At 33.6% G+C, this 19,145-nt stretch overlaps 1 protein-coding gene and 1 long non-coding RNA gene across 6 annotated transcripts in view; one reads left to right on the top strand and one right to left on the bottom strand.

The window, feature by feature from the left end:
* The window catches only part of LOC127727728 (cAMP-dependent protein kinase catalytic subunit alpha), a 101,900-nt gene that overhangs the window by 42,968 nt on the left and 39,787 nt on the right, over positions 1–19,145 (top strand). For 2 of the 5 annotated variants that reach the window (XM_052234845.1, XM_052234852.1), the window contains exon 1: positions 13,938–14,455. The exons of 2 other annotated variants lie outside the window; for them this stretch is intronic. In XM_052234845.1, the coding sequence (XP_052090805.1) occupies positions 14,218–14,455 (238 nt within the window). In that variant the 5' untranslated portion in view covers positions 13,938–14,217. Of the gene's footprint in view, positions 1–4,962; positions 5,215–13,937; positions 14,456–19,145 lie in introns of those variants that run through there. One more of the 5 variants, XM_052234888.1, reaches the window with a different exon arrangement.
* Positions 9,158–13,614, bottom strand: LOC127727855 (uncharacterized). Its single transcript, XR_007993870.1, has 2 exons — positions 13,527–13,614; positions 9,158–12,822 (listed from the first exon to the last, which is right to left on the bottom strand). It is a non-coding gene; the product is annotated as an uncharacterized LOC127727855 (long non-coding RNA).

The following is a 19,145-nucleotide window of genomic DNA, read 5'->3' as shown; positions in this document are numbered from 1 at the left end:
GTAAGTATATCTAGCATATTTACCTTTCTCATTAGAGAAGAAGGCTTAAATGAATTGCAGCAAATATATTTGCATTCAGATTTATCAAACGACCAGTTAACTAAATAGGAAAACTTTTATTTGATAAGATTGTGTGGAAGTGTAGTGTAAAGAGTTGAAAATTCAAAATTGTCAACAGAATCAAAAGGACCACCAAAAGCACGTAATTGATCTAAAACATCCAAAGAATTTTTTACACTCCAAAATTAATTCCACTATTTTCATATATTTTATTACAAAGTTAATGATAAGTTCTTTTCTAGTAGTTAAGGAACTAGTTAAAGGCACATACAGATTAGTTGTAGAACACTTGCTAGAGGCCGAGATGAAACGATATTTTACTGGTTTTTTGTGTAGTTTAGGTAACCAAAACATAGTAGGGACCTTCAAATGTTCAGAAGAGGCCTTTAGCTGTGATGTGGTTATGATATGTTTGTTTACTATATGACTCTCTGTGGAGCGCACGGACTTGAATGTAGAAGAATTTAAAATCTCATTCTTAAGAACGTCCGTGTAGTATTGACGGCATACCACCACCACATTGTTGGCTGATTTGTCGGCCGGTACAAACACAAACCGCTTTGAAAGTACTTGAAGTTTGTTTTTTATTATTCTAGAAATAGACGTATTATGTAAAGGTCAACGTCTGGTATCATGACATAAACATATTGTGCTTCATTAATTAGATTTGAAGTCCTACATTTCCCATTGAATAACATAGGGCATTTGAGGTATAGGTTTTAGTCAACTTATTCATTTCAAGTTTATTTAATCATGTAAACTTCGACGAAAATCAGACTGGGACCCCCTCAGAAACATCTGGAACAGCGCTTGCTAACAGATACCCTCCTTTTCCCGTTTCGAAAATATGGTGTATGCTAGTATTGATAATACCCAACAACAAGCAAACGGTGAAAAATACATGTTTAAAACATATATAATGTAATAGTTAGCATACGAATATAGTACGATTACTTCCCTTACACAGAAATATTTGGATTTTATCTGAAATTAATTCAAAATTCCTCGCTAGTCGAATCCCCAAAATCTAAAATAAATGAAATCAATAGAAGAAGAATGCGGTATAGGTGTTTAGCTCTTTATTTTTCAATACTTCAATAGTTCTGTATTGTCCGACTAAGGATTTGATCTTAAAAGTACATACTTTTAAAAGCGGGAGTGCTTTGATTTATTACTAATTTCGTCAAAGTCAAAATCCGTTATGGTTATATTGCCATAATTGTGTTCTTATTGGATATTGATTTCAGTTTATGTGAGAATCAATTTCTTGCTTTTCATTCTTATAGTTTCCATGAATATCAACAATAAATAAAATTACATATTTTCGATTTAATATAAAATCATATATAGATGGTTTATACATTTCAGATGTATTAATAGCCTAATCTCGGTAAAATGTTGCAGTAATTCTTCTGTAGACTCTCGCTTCATTAAACTCTAATGTATATTTTACATCTTTGACATTCAGGTAATAAATATTGTTGATTTCACAACTGTCATACAATACCATTAATATTCACTGCTAACTTTGCTGTATATTTGGACTTTCCTTGACACACGTGTCTCTAAAACAACATTGTTACATGAGGATTTCAAAATAGCACCATCATCATTTAAACACCACATGAACATATGCAGCTCACCTGGTCCAATAACATGATTCTTTTTGTTCGTTCCGAGCGTCACTGTTGTTTTTTTTACATTTCAATAACTCTCGGTAACTAAACTGCAGAGACTATTACTGTTTAATGGGTCAGAATTTTATATTTTAACTAGACAATATAGAAATAAGAATTAGACTAACACTGCAGGCAAATGATCCTTAATTTATCATTTAGAAACTTCTCTAAAATATAAGATGGATGCTACCACAGGAAAATCTTGTCGTGAACCATTAAGTTTAAGGTGATTAGACATGGGAACTATACTGGAACTTGAAGCCCTATCAGTGGATCTCGGAGCCCAGAAACATTGTTGATAGGAGCCTATAATCTATGATGTGGATCATGGAACCCTACAATCAAATTAACTCCCAACTTTTCAGCAGACGTTAGCAATTTCAATGAATGAATACATCAATACATATCGAAGACAAATCTGTCTCAATTTCCGTTAGAAAAAAAACCGACGGTAATGAAATTAATAAATTGGGAAGTAAATAAAATTGCAATGCAGAAAGTTCTGTTTATTTTCGATTGATTTTTACGAATAATTTCTATTTATTGTTATTCAAATTGATTCATCGCACACCTAAGACAGTGAACCATTCTCGGGTGCATATTAAACCTTGGTGTATAGAATAATTAATCCTATTTATGTCTCAACACATTGATCTCTTATTGTGATTGTAGGAAACAATCCGATTATCGAACTTAAATATTTCTTTGCATTCATGGTCGCATTTTCTTAATGACATCAAGTGCTATTGATTTGTTTCCATTTTACATAGAAACTTGGGAGAATGCAAGCCTTTTATAATAATACAAGTATCACTTCAAAGGTTTTTAGTATAAACAAATCCTAACCAATGTCCTCTCTCCCCTTTGTTTCAATATTCTGACGCTCGCGCAAAATAGAGCGAGATATCTTGAAGTAATATTTTTTTTCTTGGAAAGCGATTGTTTTAACTTTAGACTACAATCAAATAATTTGGCATTCTTTGTTAGCTCATCGGAACTATGGCCGATTTCATGCATCAACTCACAAACCGATTAGTACCTATTCATCTGTTTGGAAACGATGCAATTTGATACACATTTTTTTACAAACTTGTCAATGGTCGTCTACGTTGCATTCTTCGCTTGTCAATAGTCATATACCTTGTCTTCGCTTGTCAATAGTCATATACCTTGTCTTCGCTTGTCAACAATCACCTACCTTGTCTTCGCTTGTCAACAATCGTCTACGTTGTCTTCGCTTGTCATTTTTCATCTACCTTGTATTCGGTTGTTAATAGCCATCTACCTTGTCTTTGCTTGTCAACAGTCATCTTCATTGTCTTCGCTTGTCAACAGTCATCTACGCTGTCTTTGCTTGTCAACAGTCATCTTCATTGTCTTCGCTTGTCAACAGTCATCTACGTTGTCTTTGCTTGTCAATTATCATCTACGTTGTCTTCGCTTCTCAACGTAACGTACTCGACTCGAATGGGGGACATCGTGGGTTCGATCCCTGCTGTGTTATACCAACGACATGAAAATTGTTATTTCTTGTTTCTCTGCTATGCACGGCATTTGGGAATAAGAGCAAAGACTGGTCGATCCGCACGTTAAAATCCGGCTCAGTGCGTCGGCCTTGTACAAAGCAGGGTTCTCATTCATATCGTATTAAAATGTTCTCGTCCTAAATCTGCATTTATTTTGCCACTGGACGTTAAACAGCAACCCATCCATCAAAGGTCAAACACGTTGTCTTCGCTCGTCAATGGTCATTTACGTTGAAATGATTTGTCTTCACATGTTAAGTTCGTCATGCAGTTTAAAAAAATATTAATTTCAGAAAAGACATACAAATATTCTAGCCTCTCCTGTACGGCTAGACCAATGCTTACAGTCATACAACTTTCGAGTACGACTATCGTTCTCGGACTCAGAAATGTACCCATCAAAATACTGGATTTGGTGTTTTAAACACAATGTTTGTGCTCTGAGTAATGAGTCAAGTTTTATGACCGAGAGCCCAGATAGCCTGGGCCTACGTCATAAAACTTTACTCACTACTATAGAAGAAAAATTGTGCTCGAAACCAAATCCAGTATTTTGATTGGTTGATTTCTATGTCTGAGTTCGATAACCGTACTCGAAAATTTTATGACTGCTAGGCTTGGGCTGAGGAGGATTTAAGAGCCGCGTCCGGTCGGAATTAGGGCGTTAAATACAACGCCACATGTTAGGAAACTGACACTCTCTCCAAATGTAAAATAACTATTGCACAAATCTTTAAACGGTCAGTAGGTGACCTGTTGCAAGGAAAATATTTTGCCTCTACTTAACATACCGCTTTTCCGGTGGCAATCCAAATCATCTGCCCTTCATTCCCGTCGATCCACTTTTTGGAACCTACATATTTTAATTATCTAAACTTTCACGTCCTGACCATGTATGACATACCTGCCATTAATTGAACGTTGGGCAAATCGCTATTGATAAATCAAGCATCCTTTCTAATATGTTTCGGGTTTTCGATATATAAGCGCTTCTTTATATACATTTCCACAATTTTATTGTGGGCAGGCAACCCTGTCGGTGGGGGGATTCTGGATACCGTGGGTATACCTACCAACCATGGTAACATTGATGCAAACCGGTGTAGTAGAGGTGAAAGACTGGCCAAAGGTCAAATTTAAAAGAACATAGAGATTGGCATCGTAAAACAGAACTTTTGGTCAATCATCTTTCTTTTTACAGTTTGAATTGTTCATAGGTTCTTTTATCCACATGAAACCTATTCATTTTCATAAAAAGGGAGGCAAAAAGTCTGTCTATGTTACCAAATATGTGTTTATTCGTAGTCATTATGTTGTGTTATAGTGCCATGCACGTTTGGTGCAGTTCCCTTCACTATAGATAATTACTTCATGGTCAAAAGCTTTTTCCTCTGGAAAAGAGGTATAATAAGAACCAGTCTCGATACCGGTTTTTAAAAGTTTGAACTTTCATCCTATGCATTATAATGATACTTAGTTTATTGATCATTTATTAAATGCATGTTAGTGTATTTAAAACAGATTATTAAACTATACCTTAATAAAGGTGATTATGTGTCAATGATAAATACTATATGTTATGCTTGAAATACCCGACAAGGGCTCCTAACAATACAGGATTGTTCAAGTTCAATCAATAATCCCAATTGATCAGTCGTGTCCGTCTATTTTTTTATATTATAGTGCACATTGTCGAATTATCTGTTGAATTTAAACTTTTCAGTGTATATCTGTTGTCCTACATAGAAAAACAGCTGTTACATGGCTATGTATGTAACAGAAAAACATTGCTCGTGAAATCGATTATTGAATCAAATTCTGTGATATTTTTACCTTTCAAAAGGACTTATTTGGGATCTAGAAAACCTCAGTTGTACATTGCATCGGGGAATATTCCAGGATTTTCAATTAGAAAGTGAATATGAGCAAAAAGGACAAAGGCAATGTTTGTAAGTAAACGCTTATATTTTTCCTTTTTTTCCAATCGTATAAATGTTACTTTATTTGCAAGAAGATGTATATCTGATGAAAACAGTTTTATTTGTTGTAATATGTATATGGATCGTAAAGATATGCCTTATTTTTCACTTTGAACCCCGAAATGAACAGTTAAAAGTAAATTACTTTTTGTATGCTTCGTGTCTATCTAATATACTTTTCATGAATAATTTAATAAATTTACATCAACATTGAACAAATATAATGGAATGCATTTGAATCAACAAATATATGAACAGATCAAGAATGAAGATGAGGAATTAAAATGAATAATACCCTATATTTTTTTTGGGGGGGGGGGGGGGGGGGGGGGTAGGGGGGACAACATAAAAGGGACTCAAATAGAGATTTCAATTTCGATTATCTTTTACAAACTTAGTTTTTTTCTTAAATTATGTTGAATTTCCATAATAAACACTCGAGTGTTCCAGTTGTGTGCCAAGCAAGTACCAACATAGTTTATTGGAATGATTGGTGATTGTCTAACGTTCAGTGGAAAACATCACACGCGTATATTCCAGGTGTGATATTTGTGAATTTTAGTCAAACTGAAAGTATAAAAATGTCATAGTTATACAAAAAAAATAATGCATGATTGCCACGGGTATTTTACATTGAGAAACTATAGACCAAAAGATCGTACTTTAGTTTTATGAAATAAAGACGAATCGCCTCTTGATTTCCCTTAAACTAATAAACATGTTTACTTTGATTTAAATATACGTATTGACAGTAGATAAAATTTCATTAAATCGTCTTATCTTATTTATAATTTACAATGCTCATTTAAAATACGAGGAAGGTTTATTTGAACAAGTCACATAAATTAAATCCTAGTAGGTAACGGGAATATATTGTCTCGAGTTACCCAGTACAATAGAATCACTTAGCAGTTTAGACTAACTTGCGTAATGATCTTACTAAAGATTATACGATTGTTTGATAGGTGTAAAACTAGGAGATCAGCAGACCTAAATATTGACGCAGGTATATATATAAACATTCAACCAAAACGAATAAAATATGAATAAGATTTTTTCGAAACTTGTGAGATCAATTGTTCTTATAAAAAGAGAACTAGCGTACGGCCGTACTCTAGATAATGATTAAAAACTGTATAATTTTGAAACTCGATCTTATTTTTGCATCTCCCCCAAAAAATAAAAAAAAACGGAGCTAGAACCTGTATTCCCCTACCTCATTTCCCCAGCACATCGCCTATCATGATGCTGCTAAAATCTACATTCCACAGTACCTTTTGAAATGTTTAACCGTTTGATATTTGACCTTTTATACCTTACCATACAAAGCATGAATTTCGCTTATCATTGAAGACTGGGTACCTGTAGTTGCTTACAACCATTGTGGATAGTTGTCTCTTTCGCAATCACATCACATCTCAGTATAATATTTCTGAAGATGTCTTTTGGTTAATTTTGTCTTTGAATTGCTGTCTCATTGTCTTATTCCACACATCTTCTTTTGTTTATATCCCAATACGCGTCGGCGTCAACAGTTAGGTTCTGTTTGTGGTGAAAGTTGTTTTTAGAAATTAATAGCTTCGTTAAACCTTCTTGGAATTTTGAAACTTGGACAGAACCTTTTTCGTGATCAAAAGACAGTATGCAGGGTAAAATTTTGAAATTATTTTTTTTATTCATTATTCTATATTTTACTGATAAATGGTCTTAGTTGTTTTTTCAAAGTTAACATAAAGATTTAGTCTAAGGTTAAAGTTTTTCCCCAGACATCAATAAATTTGTCAAAACCTCATGAAATTTGGACAGAAGCTTCTTTGTGATCAAAAGACAGTATCCATATTTCCGTATTTTACTGACAAATGGACAATTTTACAGTCATGAAGAAAATCATACACACATTTAAAAAAATACCCAATAACTAAACAGGCAAACATTTTGATGCCAAATTCAATCTTAAAATTAAAATTGTTCTCGTTAAAAAATGAGATCTAGCAAATTACACAACTGTATAGATCTATAATGTTCTTAGTTTGGCCTGTTTAATGATTTTGATAGTCTTAAATTGTTGTCGTAATCATAAATTATGTGCGCGCGAATTAAACAGCCTGTGTCAGAAGTAAGCAATTTAATAGGAAGTAATAGTTCACGATAATTTATTTACCTTTGGTCACAAAATATTCAATACATACTACATACTACATAAATACCTGGGTACCTCGAATTCGTGTGCTTATACGTTTCGAATAAAGTTATTTTATCAGAAACTGTAACATCGGTGTATGAGGCTGTCGTAATCTTGTGGTCTTTGTTGGTTTGCTTTTCATTCTTTTTCGGGTATACTACACACCAAAGCCGCTATGTCTATATTATCAATAGTGATATTAGAATATTATAATAAAGTCTGGTAGAAGTTTTCATGTTCACAATTACGCATAAAAGATGTATCTGATTCTTGGCACCTAAGATAAAGGCAGATTTATAACTGTGTGGAAAAAATTAGATTTCTCGTTAAGTAAACTATCTTTAGTTCTAACGTGATATTAAAACAAATGTTTCCTCAGAGGATCTAATTTGTGAAGTTTCCAAAATACACGATAAAAGCTAAAAATACAATGCGACTTAAGATGCTGTATTAAATAACAGATACCAGAACTAGTTATAACAGATGGGAGAAAACACAAGGTCATAGTAGTTAGGGGGGATAACTGGCAGCAATAGAAACTTCAGAGGATTTAGATTTGGGAAAACAGGGTGGGGTGTAATAGTGATTAAATGCATTAGTTTTTGTTTCGATGAATATTAATATTTTTTCTGGAAAATGTCAACCACAGTGTCACACTGAGTAACTATATGACCACAGGTTCACACGAGTTTCCTTTTCCAAGCGCAACTGACATATGTGATCCCATGGAGTATACTCGGGGAAAGTAATTTGAAGAATTTTGGGACTTAAATACTGTCACAATTTTGATAAATATATTCGTATAGGGTCCGCAATATTTACCAAAGTTATGGAAACTTTATATAAAGTACCATTAGTAATAAGTGCTTTTGGAGAAGGTTTGTAATCCTCTGATCAAAGAGCGAGTACATTCATCGGATTGCAACCCCCAAAGCAGTAAATTTGTTAAGTGAAATGATCCAGCGATAGTAATGTCCACAAAGTTTAGCATTTGCTACTATTTATGTCGTGTTTGATATCAAAAGTAATTGATATTTGTATCAAGCAATAAGTGCAGTTTGTTATAGAAGTAAGATTTTTTTTAACTTTTTCAATTAATTTTATTAGAGACATTTGTTAGTTGTGTTATCGTGACTATATGAACAAGTTTTGGATTAAGATTAAGACGTGATGATACATACTGACAACAATGGTCATCAATTCATTTTACATGTCAAGGCACACACTTCATAAAGAGTAAAAAGTATCAATTAACACTTAATTAAATCTGCTTTCGATATGTTTCATTGCTTTGAAACAACTTGTGTATTTCTAAACGTTTCTAGGCATAGGTTTTAAAAGCGTTATTTTTGAAAGAAAATAGGAGTGTTGAACAATAGAGAGAACCTTGTAACGCACAGGTTCGCCCTGCAATCGACACACGAGTGGCGTTGGGTTGATGTATGTTTTGTGCACTACCTGTATATATGAGCTGCATCGGATAGAAATCGACCTTATGCAATGAATATCAATACATCTGTTAACTTAATTCGGGTTAAAAAATCTCTATGCAAAGTCTGTAACGGTTTGAAAATTGAGTTGACATAAGAATCCAACAAAACAGACATAAAATCATCTATTGTTTCGTATTTGAATGTTCCAAAACCAACCAAAGCATTATACATGAACATGTTTACGCCGCGTCGCGCACTTGCATAAGGTCGATTTAAAGAAGTGCTTATATACTTCGTATAAGAGATCAATTATTTTATTTCCAATAGAGGACCCATGATGGGCAAAATCAGTACAATGATTAATAAATTAAACACTTACAATATAGGTAATACAAAAGAAAAAACAGCTCAAACATGGAATATAATATGAGTTTATAATATAACCATATAAACCATAATTTTCAGTGTTCGTGTCTTGTTGACGTCGACCATTAAACTCGTTTCATGGCAAAAAAACAAAAGACCCGTAATACCTTATTAAACAGAATCTGTCAAAATAACTTGACAGGGTGGTTTTTTTTTTCGCTTGATAAATATACAATAAACCCATTTTAACCTAGGAACCCCCTTAAGCCTGGAAATCTTGTGATTGTCTATTCTATTTTGAATATCTAGCTGGGACCAATAGAACAATTTACTATCAGTCCCAGCTAAAATGATTGAGGAGATTTTGATAAAAATGTTTGGTACAATGGAAAATTTAGTGATTCTTCTTGGCTGCCATCGATACATGGGCGCGTTTTTTAGTTGACTCTGAGAATGTGTTTGTTTCACTAACCTTGGAAAAATTAAGCCCGCCGTAACTCTCCCCATTATGAGGCAGCAACTATGAGAAATGTATATACGGTTACCGGTCGAAATAAACAGAGGGTATACAGTATTTCACACGAACAAAATAGCTAGATAATTTGAATGTGAAATTTGCAGATTGTCAGTTTATATAAACAGAATAAAATATTCAGCATTTTCACAAGAGTAGTCTCTCTTTGATTGTAAACGTGAATGGAGGTTCGCCAGGTACTGTACCTGTCGACCTGTAATACAGCATAACGAACAACAGATAAAAAACTTTCACAGAGATTGTACTGATTAACAAGCTGAGAAGACAAATGAATCTATTAATAGAATCTGAATTAACAAAAATACCAGATATTTTATAATCTGCTACTATAGTTTTTCATCCTGTAACAGAGGTATTCTTAAAGATTATTGATTATGTAAAGGTGACATAAGAACTCGCAGTATAATTGTTTGAACTAGGCGTAATGATGAAATTTTATTTAGAGAGTCGCGATGAGTTAGATCAACTGCAGAAATCCAGACACTTTCAAAGATGGTTTCAATTCCCAAGAAAAGCCTTGAGGGCAGTGGTTAGTGAAGTTTACCTGTTCGCAAACATTTGCTTTCTATATAAAACGGACCATACATAGAACCTAAATATAATTTTACTAAGCTACTATCATAAGAAATGTCGATAGAGATAAAATTATGGTTGCTAACGAAAATGATATTGCAGTCGAAGACTAAAAAAATATAATTAGCCTGTTAAATTAAAGCACTTTATCTCTTGAAAAGTAAATCCTGCTATTTTACACTCAGATATCGGCGGTAGTACTTTAAAATATCCATACCATACGACAACGTCGACCTTGTGTGCAATATTAATGGTTAATCTGTGTACAAAATTAAAATATAAAAAAAAGTTTAACGTTTAGTATGAATAAATTAAATTGATGTAAAATATTTCGTCTGAAATTTAGCCGTACACATTTTGTTCTCCCCTCAGCAGGAGGCAATTCTGCATGCAACGACCTACATTACTCGGTCAACTGCATGCTCCATATAAAATATAAAAATATATTTTTTTGTTAATCGGCTTCCTTTGGGTTTGTAACACAGTTCACATGATTTATGGATGCTTGTATAGAATGACTACCTTGCAGATCAACTCATGCCGTGTATAAGTTAGTCATACAGGACAGTTTATATGTTTTTATTTTATACGTCTTTCTATGTGACAGCTCTTCGACGGGCATTCTTTATTGGATAACCACTAATTACATAGACTTAGTCTGAAATTTAGACCAACAATGTTAGATCTGTAACTTTGCGGTATCATACTGCTGGATGCGGTATCATAATCCTCAATGGGATTTGAACCCATTATGATATCAATAGTTATACAGGACTAACACCATCATAATCATATACTTCTGAAATTACGCCCAACAATGTAAAGCCCTGTGCACATGGTGAAAATGTACACGTGCATATTAACAGGGGTAAATTTGCCTATGTATGTAAATATACAATGCGACCACAAGGTTTTAAAACCAGGGATGTATTTGTTTTAATAAGAAGTATTTTTTTTTTAAAATTGAACTTGATCATTGAATCAAGTGATATCCAAGTCTAATGTTCAAAATCGACAGTGCCTCCCCTTTATATAGCGGCAGGTGTATCTATAGGGTCATCCAAATGCGGATCCAGTATTTTACAAAACGAACTCATCAAGGCAACGTTAGGAGTGGGACATGAAAATAGTCAATGCTTTAACCATATATGTAGCTTCTCTGTATCGCACAAAAGCATTTTTCACGTGGGAGCGCTTTCTTTACTCACTAATGATATTTAAATGCTTTTGAATTTTTTGGGTAAATTGAAATATTCATTAAGTACTATACAATGAGCCCCATAACTCGGAATGGGGCCTCAAGGCGATATATATAGTTTTCAAGAAGTGGACATTTGATACTATACATTTCAGCATTAATTGTTCTTTTACTGGAAGGTACTAAATCCACCTTTACCGTTGGATCTTCCTACGTTTGAATTGGTGCACAACCTCTGTGTCCTGTTTTCACAATTTCCTTCAGTTAGTCATGAATAAGGCCCAAAATGTGAAACGATTCAACGAAGAAAAACCAACGACCTGAAATATGATAAAACAACATAGACACAAAATAATATAGACACAAAACAACATTGACCTTTTGATCGAGCTAAGCCATTTCAATTGATATTTTATTGTGTGTCTTTTTATGTTGTAATGTTACACCTTTGTCTCAGGTTAGGGTGAAGGTTGGCGCCTGTTAAAACGTTTAAACCCGCTGCATTTTTATGCATCTGTTCTAAGTCAGGAGCCTGTTGATCTGTGGTTGTTGTTTGTTTGTATGGTTCATAAGTGTTTCTCGTTTCTCGTTTTTTATATAGATTAGACCGTTGGTTTTCCTGTTTGAATTGTTTTACACTAGTCATTTTGGACCCTTTATAGCTTGCTGTTCGGTGTGAGCCAAGGCTTCGTATTGAAGGCCATACTTTGACCCATAATTGTTCACTTTTTACACATTGTGACTTGGATGATTAGTTGTCTCATTGGCACTCATACCACATCTTCTTATTTATATCTACAACTGAACGACGCAAACCTAATTGGAATTATAGAGATACTATCTCGTGGATTAATCTTATAGTTTGGTACTTTGAATAATTTGAAATAACAACGTCACCTCGTGGACATACAGCACATTTAATTTAGAGGATCTCAAGTAACCACGTGACCTTCAATGATAGGTAGTTAAGCATCCAAAGTATATGGAAACTTATAATATCCGTGTTTCAGTCTCATTACAGGCATCTTCAATAGACAAGAAATCTTGCTTAGCAAACAGATGCATTCCGTGTGCCTAGTCAGTAGTTGTCGGCTTTTAGCTTAATTTAAATCTTTTTGTCATTTTTTTTTTATAATTGGTGCTGATGGCAGATTTTGACATCCTCTATTAAGTTTAATCAGAACTTTTCCAGAATCGGCGATTTACAGCATGTGTAGACACTTGTATAATGTTGAAGATCATATGTTGATCTCTACGACGTGTTTTGGTTTTTGTGTCGCTGGTTTTCTGTCTGAAAATAAAGACATATACACTGCTTCTTAAATATTCATTCATGAATTGGCCCGATAACACAGTTATTTCGTAGTGCATTTCTTTTAGACAAAAAACGCAAATTAAAAAAATCGCACCTGCTCTATCCAAAAAAGATATAGTGTAGTGTACTACTTTTGGGACAAAGTATATCAAAATTATTAAAAAGTCTATCGGCTCTAACTCAAAATATGGACAATTTTAATTCAAGGGGGTCTGTAATTCAGTTTGACAGCTTCAGACATACTAATGTTTGACCTTTTCAAACTGGACCAAATCACTACTTTACCTAAACATTCTTGCCCTCATTTTTTTTTTACATGTAATTTCATTCCCCTTCTTACTATAAAGAAATAAATTTGGAAGGTGTATGAAAAAAAATTACAAGTTATACCCAGTCTGTCCACACTAGGGACTCAATTTGTACAAAATCAAAGGACGATAACTGTGTCCCGGGCCAATTGCTTAGACTCGTGACAAGTTAAAATTAATTTTGAAAAGACGACCGAAAATCGAACTATATAAATAAAAAACAAAATCTATATCTGACAGGTTTGTTATATATTGTTTGTAACAATACAAATGCAGATTTAATTTTATTAAAAAAAAAAGGGCACACACGTAGATATTAAACATATTTTCGAAATAATCCTTTGTGCTTTACATTAGACAAGCATAACATACCTTTACAGGTGCCTCCTATGTGCTTTGTTATCAATTTGTCATTTACCTGAAAAAATATTCAAATATTAAATTTCGACATATGTTGTTCATAGGTAACGATAAAATGATGATATATCCGTCTATACACAAATCTTACAAGTGATTTTCTCGTCTAAAATTAGAAATAATGACTAAATCAGAAATACGGTGAATGAAACAACTGTCCCAAAACACGCCATGCGTATTTTTTCAAATCCCGGCGACACTCATGCGTAAACTTTCGAAAATTAGGCCAATTTGAATGGTAAACAAAATATCTTAAACTTAAATTACACATAGTGGTTCGCATCTTATTACAAAAAGACCATCCTAAGGCAGGCAGGACAAACGTCTTGGAATGGAAGAGTGAATAATTTGACTTGTTAGCTGTCAATCACAGTGGGAATATACATTTATTTCTTTAGTACGCAGTAATTTATCATTATATATAGTGCGTTTAAAACATTAAGCGTGAATTCTACCATGTGTACACTAAATTTGGAAACAAATAATGGGAATATAGACTAAAAATATTTAAATGTACTTTGTTTGAATGGATTGAAATGCACTCGCATGGATCAGATTTCGTGTGTACACAACAATGAGTCTTTAGGATAGTTTAAGGAGTTTTAGTGTGTGACAAATTCTAGGTAATCTGATATTTTGAATAAAAATGGATTTCTTCTTTGACTTGTTTGATTCTGAAAAGAAAAGAAAAGCACAGCTTCAACAACAACAACAAAACCAAGAACACATTAGGAATAGAACTGGGAGTGGAGGAGAACTACCCCCTCTAAGGAGAGACAGGGGTTATAGAACTTTTAGTTTAAGAAAGTATGACCAGCGTGAAACCAATAGAATTCGTGATGAACGTTTGAAACGAGAACTCCATCGACTTTACTTATGGGACAGTAAGTTCAAAACTCTATACTTCATAAATATACATATAAAATTAGGTTAGTTCATACGCTTCTTTAATTATTTCTCTCTGTACTACACACGTTATAATCATTTTGTACTTTCAAACTGCACACATCTGGTTGTTAGATATCAAGATACACGTGAAAAAGATAAACACAGAACGGTATGGAAACGGCACTTTTTCATGAAGTAATCAACAATTAAAATAGTTTGTCAACATTACAAATATCTGCATATTCATTTCAAAATCTATTGTACATACGTATCGTAATGGTATGAGTATTTAGATAAATGAGGGGGTTCGGGGGTATATTGGTTAAAGACAAGAATTAAATATCTTCTTAAAATATATATAATTACAATTTATCTAAAAAAAAGCTCAAAACATTTACCTCTTTTATTGATCATGTTGATAAGATTTATTTTAATCAACAAAATATATTCTGATGTAAAGCTACCTGCATCATGTGAATGGTCAAAATACAGTCACTAACTCATTATTATGCTTAGCATCTTCAGATAATGTTGTCATTTGTACTACTGTCCTACGGCGATGTACATAATGTGTATCTATTCAAATGTCATCCTTTTGTGGTGTATGTCCCATCATTGCGACTCATTAGGAAAGATTTCATTGTTAAGTTTCTAATTTTAGCTCACATGTCCACAGGTGAAATAAATAGGATAAAAATGACCAAGGAGAATATCAGCCCATTGTCATTTACTAAAACAGAATACTCAAAACCAAGAAAACTCATTTTGAAAGAACATCTCTGCTGTTTTTTCCTCAACATATTTAATGTTAATTGCCTAATGTCCAGTAGCAAATATATCATGTATATTGAGAACAAGAACAATTTAATAACAAAATAAAATAAAAGGTAGCTTCTACAGAGAGGGTCCACAGAAATGAATGGCGATACATTTGGACTGCTACTAGAAAAAAAGGGATATAATGGAAAATACTAATTTTGCCTTGCAACAGGCCACCTTTAGACCTGATCAAATAGTTGTTGCAAAGGGCACAGTAAAACATACACGTGGCGCTCCAAAGGTCCAATAACACATACACGTGGCGATCCTAAGATCCAATAAACATACACGAGGCGCTCGTCCTATATTGGGCATCGGATGTAAAGTCCCCGTTCCGACCACTCATCGCTGTGTAATTATACCTCCCACTTTGAAATTATTATCATGGTCCATTAATGACCGTTAGACTATCTTGATTAGATGAGGTTCACGGCTACTATTACTATATTTGAGGGTGTCTATATTTGATCTAAATAATTAGCTTAAGGGGTACTTTTATGTTTGATAAGAGACATCTGACCTCTATTTCATGCCTCATTGATCAATATTTAATTTTCTTGATTTGATGTACTTTTTAGTTACGTTGAGTAATAGATCAACTTTATTTATATAATCATTGTTAAGTAGTATATACTATATATATTTCTGTCTGACATGGTGCACTTGACCTTGGTCTCGTATTTAGTGTGCATTGATCAAGTTTTTGTAATTAGGTCAGTTATTCGGTTACTATAAGTAAAAGATGAAGTATACGGTCGATCTGACAGGATAAGCACCTAGACTTGACCTCATTTTCATGGTTCGTTAATAAATGTTTAGCTTCCGTGTTCAGGTTAGTGTACCAGTTTATAAGAAAAAGGCTTCACTCATATTTGGTCTTAATAATCTTTGTAAGACATATATGACTTGTATGACCTTGATCTCATTTTCAGGGTTCATCGACCAACGTAATGTGTTCGCTTCTAGGTCAGTTTTTAATAAGTGCTCGTAAAAGGTCGACTATATACCGGGTATTCGGTTTATAGAATCATTGCAAACTATATTTGTTCGTCTATTTTCCACGACATAACTGACATAACTGCTATTTCAAAGTTTAAAATAGAGAAATATTGAGAAAAATTGTCAAACATCAGAAAGCTATTCTGGTATTTAAATCTTTAAATGGAATTACACCTCCTTTATATTTAGAAGAAAAATTTTCAATATGTAAATATTCGAAAATAATCGGCTGTGTTCAATTAACAATACCAATTTACACCTGCCAAAACTAAATTTAATGAAGAAAATATTAATGTATTCAGGTACACAAATATGGAATTATTTGCCATCAAAAGGAAAAGATTCCAAATCATTGAAACAGTTTCGAGATGAATAGTATAATTTCCGTTTTAACGAACAGTCCTTGAATACTGCAAGTTTGTTTGTTGAATAAAATTGAGAATGGAAATGGGGAATGTGTCAAAGAGACAACAACCCGACCAAAGAGCAGAAAACAGCCGAAGGCCACCAATAAAAACAGATAAAAAATGTTATTGGTCGTGACCTTGAGCAGCTGAACGAATGGTCAAGAAGGTGGCTTATGTCTTTTAATCCAGACAAAACAGAAATAATGATTTTTTCAAATAATGACGCTCCAGATCTAAAATTCTGCTTAAATAACAAAGAAATTCCTATTACAAAATGTCACAAACACCTTGGGGTAACGTTTTGCTCTGATGCTCGGTGGAAAAGCCATATAGACAATTTGATTATTAGTGTAACGAAACATTTAAATATACTGAGAAAACTCAAGTATCAACTTTGTAGGAAAAACTTAGAAAAACTCTATATAGTATTTATAAGACCAATTTTTATACGACCGCAAAAAAATTTTGCGGTCGTATATTGGTATGACGTTGGCGTCGTCGTCGTCGTCCGGCGTCGTCCGAAGACACATTGGTTTTCGCACTCTAACTTTAGTTTAAGTGAATGGATCTCTATGAAATTTTACCATAAGGTTCAATACCACAAAAGGAAGGTTGGAATTGATTTTGGGGGTTATGGTACCAACAGTTAAGGAATTAGGGGCCAAAAAGGGGCCAAAAATAAGCATTTTTGTAACTTCCAGACATAACTTGTGTGTTAGTGTATGGATCTCTCTGACATTGTACCACAAGGTTCCATATCACACAGGGAATGCTGGGATTGATTTTGGGGGTAATTGCCTCAAAATTTTAGGAATTAGGGGCAAAAAAAAGGGGCAAAAAACAAGCATTTTTCTAGTTTCATGACAATAACTTGTGTGTAAGTGTATGGATCTTTCTGAAATTGTGCTACAAGGTTCCATATCACAAAGGGAAAGCTGGAATTGAGTTTGCGGGTAATTGCCCAAAACGTTTAGGAATAAGGGGCAAAAAAGGGGCCAAAAATAAGCATTTTTCTAGTTTCCAGACAATAACTTGTGTTCAAGTGTATGGATCTCTCTAAAATTGTACTGCAAGGTACCATACCACAAAGGGAAGGCTGGGATTGAGTTTGGGGGTGATGAATCATAAGGGGGTTCAAAAAATTGGGGGGGGGGGAATTTTTTTTTTTTCCTTTTTTTTTCTTTTAAAATTTTCCATTTTAAGTTGGTTATTTCTGTTTTATATTTAAAAGCAAATAATAATGATATGGTAGGAGATACACACCAAACAGGATGTGTAAATTATTATATAATAAGTATTGTGCAATAGCAAGAAATTTTCAATTGCACAGTATTGAACAATAGCAAGAAATCTTCAATTGCACAGTATTGCGCAATAGCAAGAAATCTTCAATTGCACAGTATTGTGCAATAGCAAGAAATATCCAATAGCACAATATTGTGCAATACCAAGAAATTGTCAATTGTACAGTATTGCTCAATTGCAAGAAATATTCAATTGCACAGTATTGTGCAAAAGAAGATACTTGGTATAAATTGCTTATTTCTTGACCAATTTCAATGGGGTTTTATTCTTGAATTCTTGGGGTTCTTTAATATGCTGATCCTAACCGTGTATTAAGTTTTTGGATTTTGGGCCCCGTTCTTAAATTGGTCCACATTGATGTCCAAAGGGTCCAAAATTAAACTTTGTTTGATTTCATCAAAAATTGAATTATTGGGGTTCTTTGATATGCCGAATCTAACTGTGTATTTAGTTTCTTAATTTTTGGTTCCGTTTTCAAATTGGTCTACATTAAGGTCCAAAGGGTCCAAAATTAAACTTAGTTTGATTTTAACAAAAATTGAATTCTTAGGGTTCTTTGATATGCTGAATCTAAACATGTATTTAGATTTTTGATTATGGGCCCAGTTTTCAAGTTGGTCCAAATCGGGGTCCAAAATAAAACTTTGTTTGATTTCAACAAAAATTGAATGTATGGGGTTCTTTGATATGCTGAATCTAACCATGTATTTAGATTTTTGATTTTTGGGCCCCATTATCAACTTTGTCCACATTGAGGTCAAAAGGGTCCAAAATTAAACTTTGTTTGATTTCATTAAAAATTGAATTTTTGGGGTTCTTTGGTATGCTGAATCTAACCATGTATTTAGATTTTGGATATTGGACCATAATAGGTGAATGTCCAATTTAAAATTTTTAAGTTCTTAGACCACATTCATTCTGTGTCAGAAACCTATGCTGTGTCAAATATTTAATCACAATCCAAATTCAGAGCTGTATCAAGCTTGAATGTTGTGTCCATACTTGCCCCAACTGTTCAGGGTTCGACCTCTGCGGTCGTATCAAGCTGCGCCCTGCGGAGCATTTTATTGAATATGCAACTGAGGTTTGGGATAATTGTGGGATAGGATATGCTATTAAACTTGAAAGTCTGCCGCTAGAAGCTGCTAGAATAGTT

This window comes from Mytilus californianus, unplaced genomic scaffold (genome assembly GCF_021869535.1).
Source record: "Mytilus californianus isolate M0D057914Y unplaced genomic scaffold, xbMytCali1.0.p SCAF_1, whole genome shotgun sequence".
Lineage (NCBI taxonomy): Eukaryota > Metazoa > Mollusca > Bivalvia > Mytilida > Mytilidae > Mytilus > Mytilus californianus.
The sequence above is the reverse complement of the archived record's forward strand: the minus strand, read 5'-3'. Positions and strand labels throughout refer to the sequence as shown.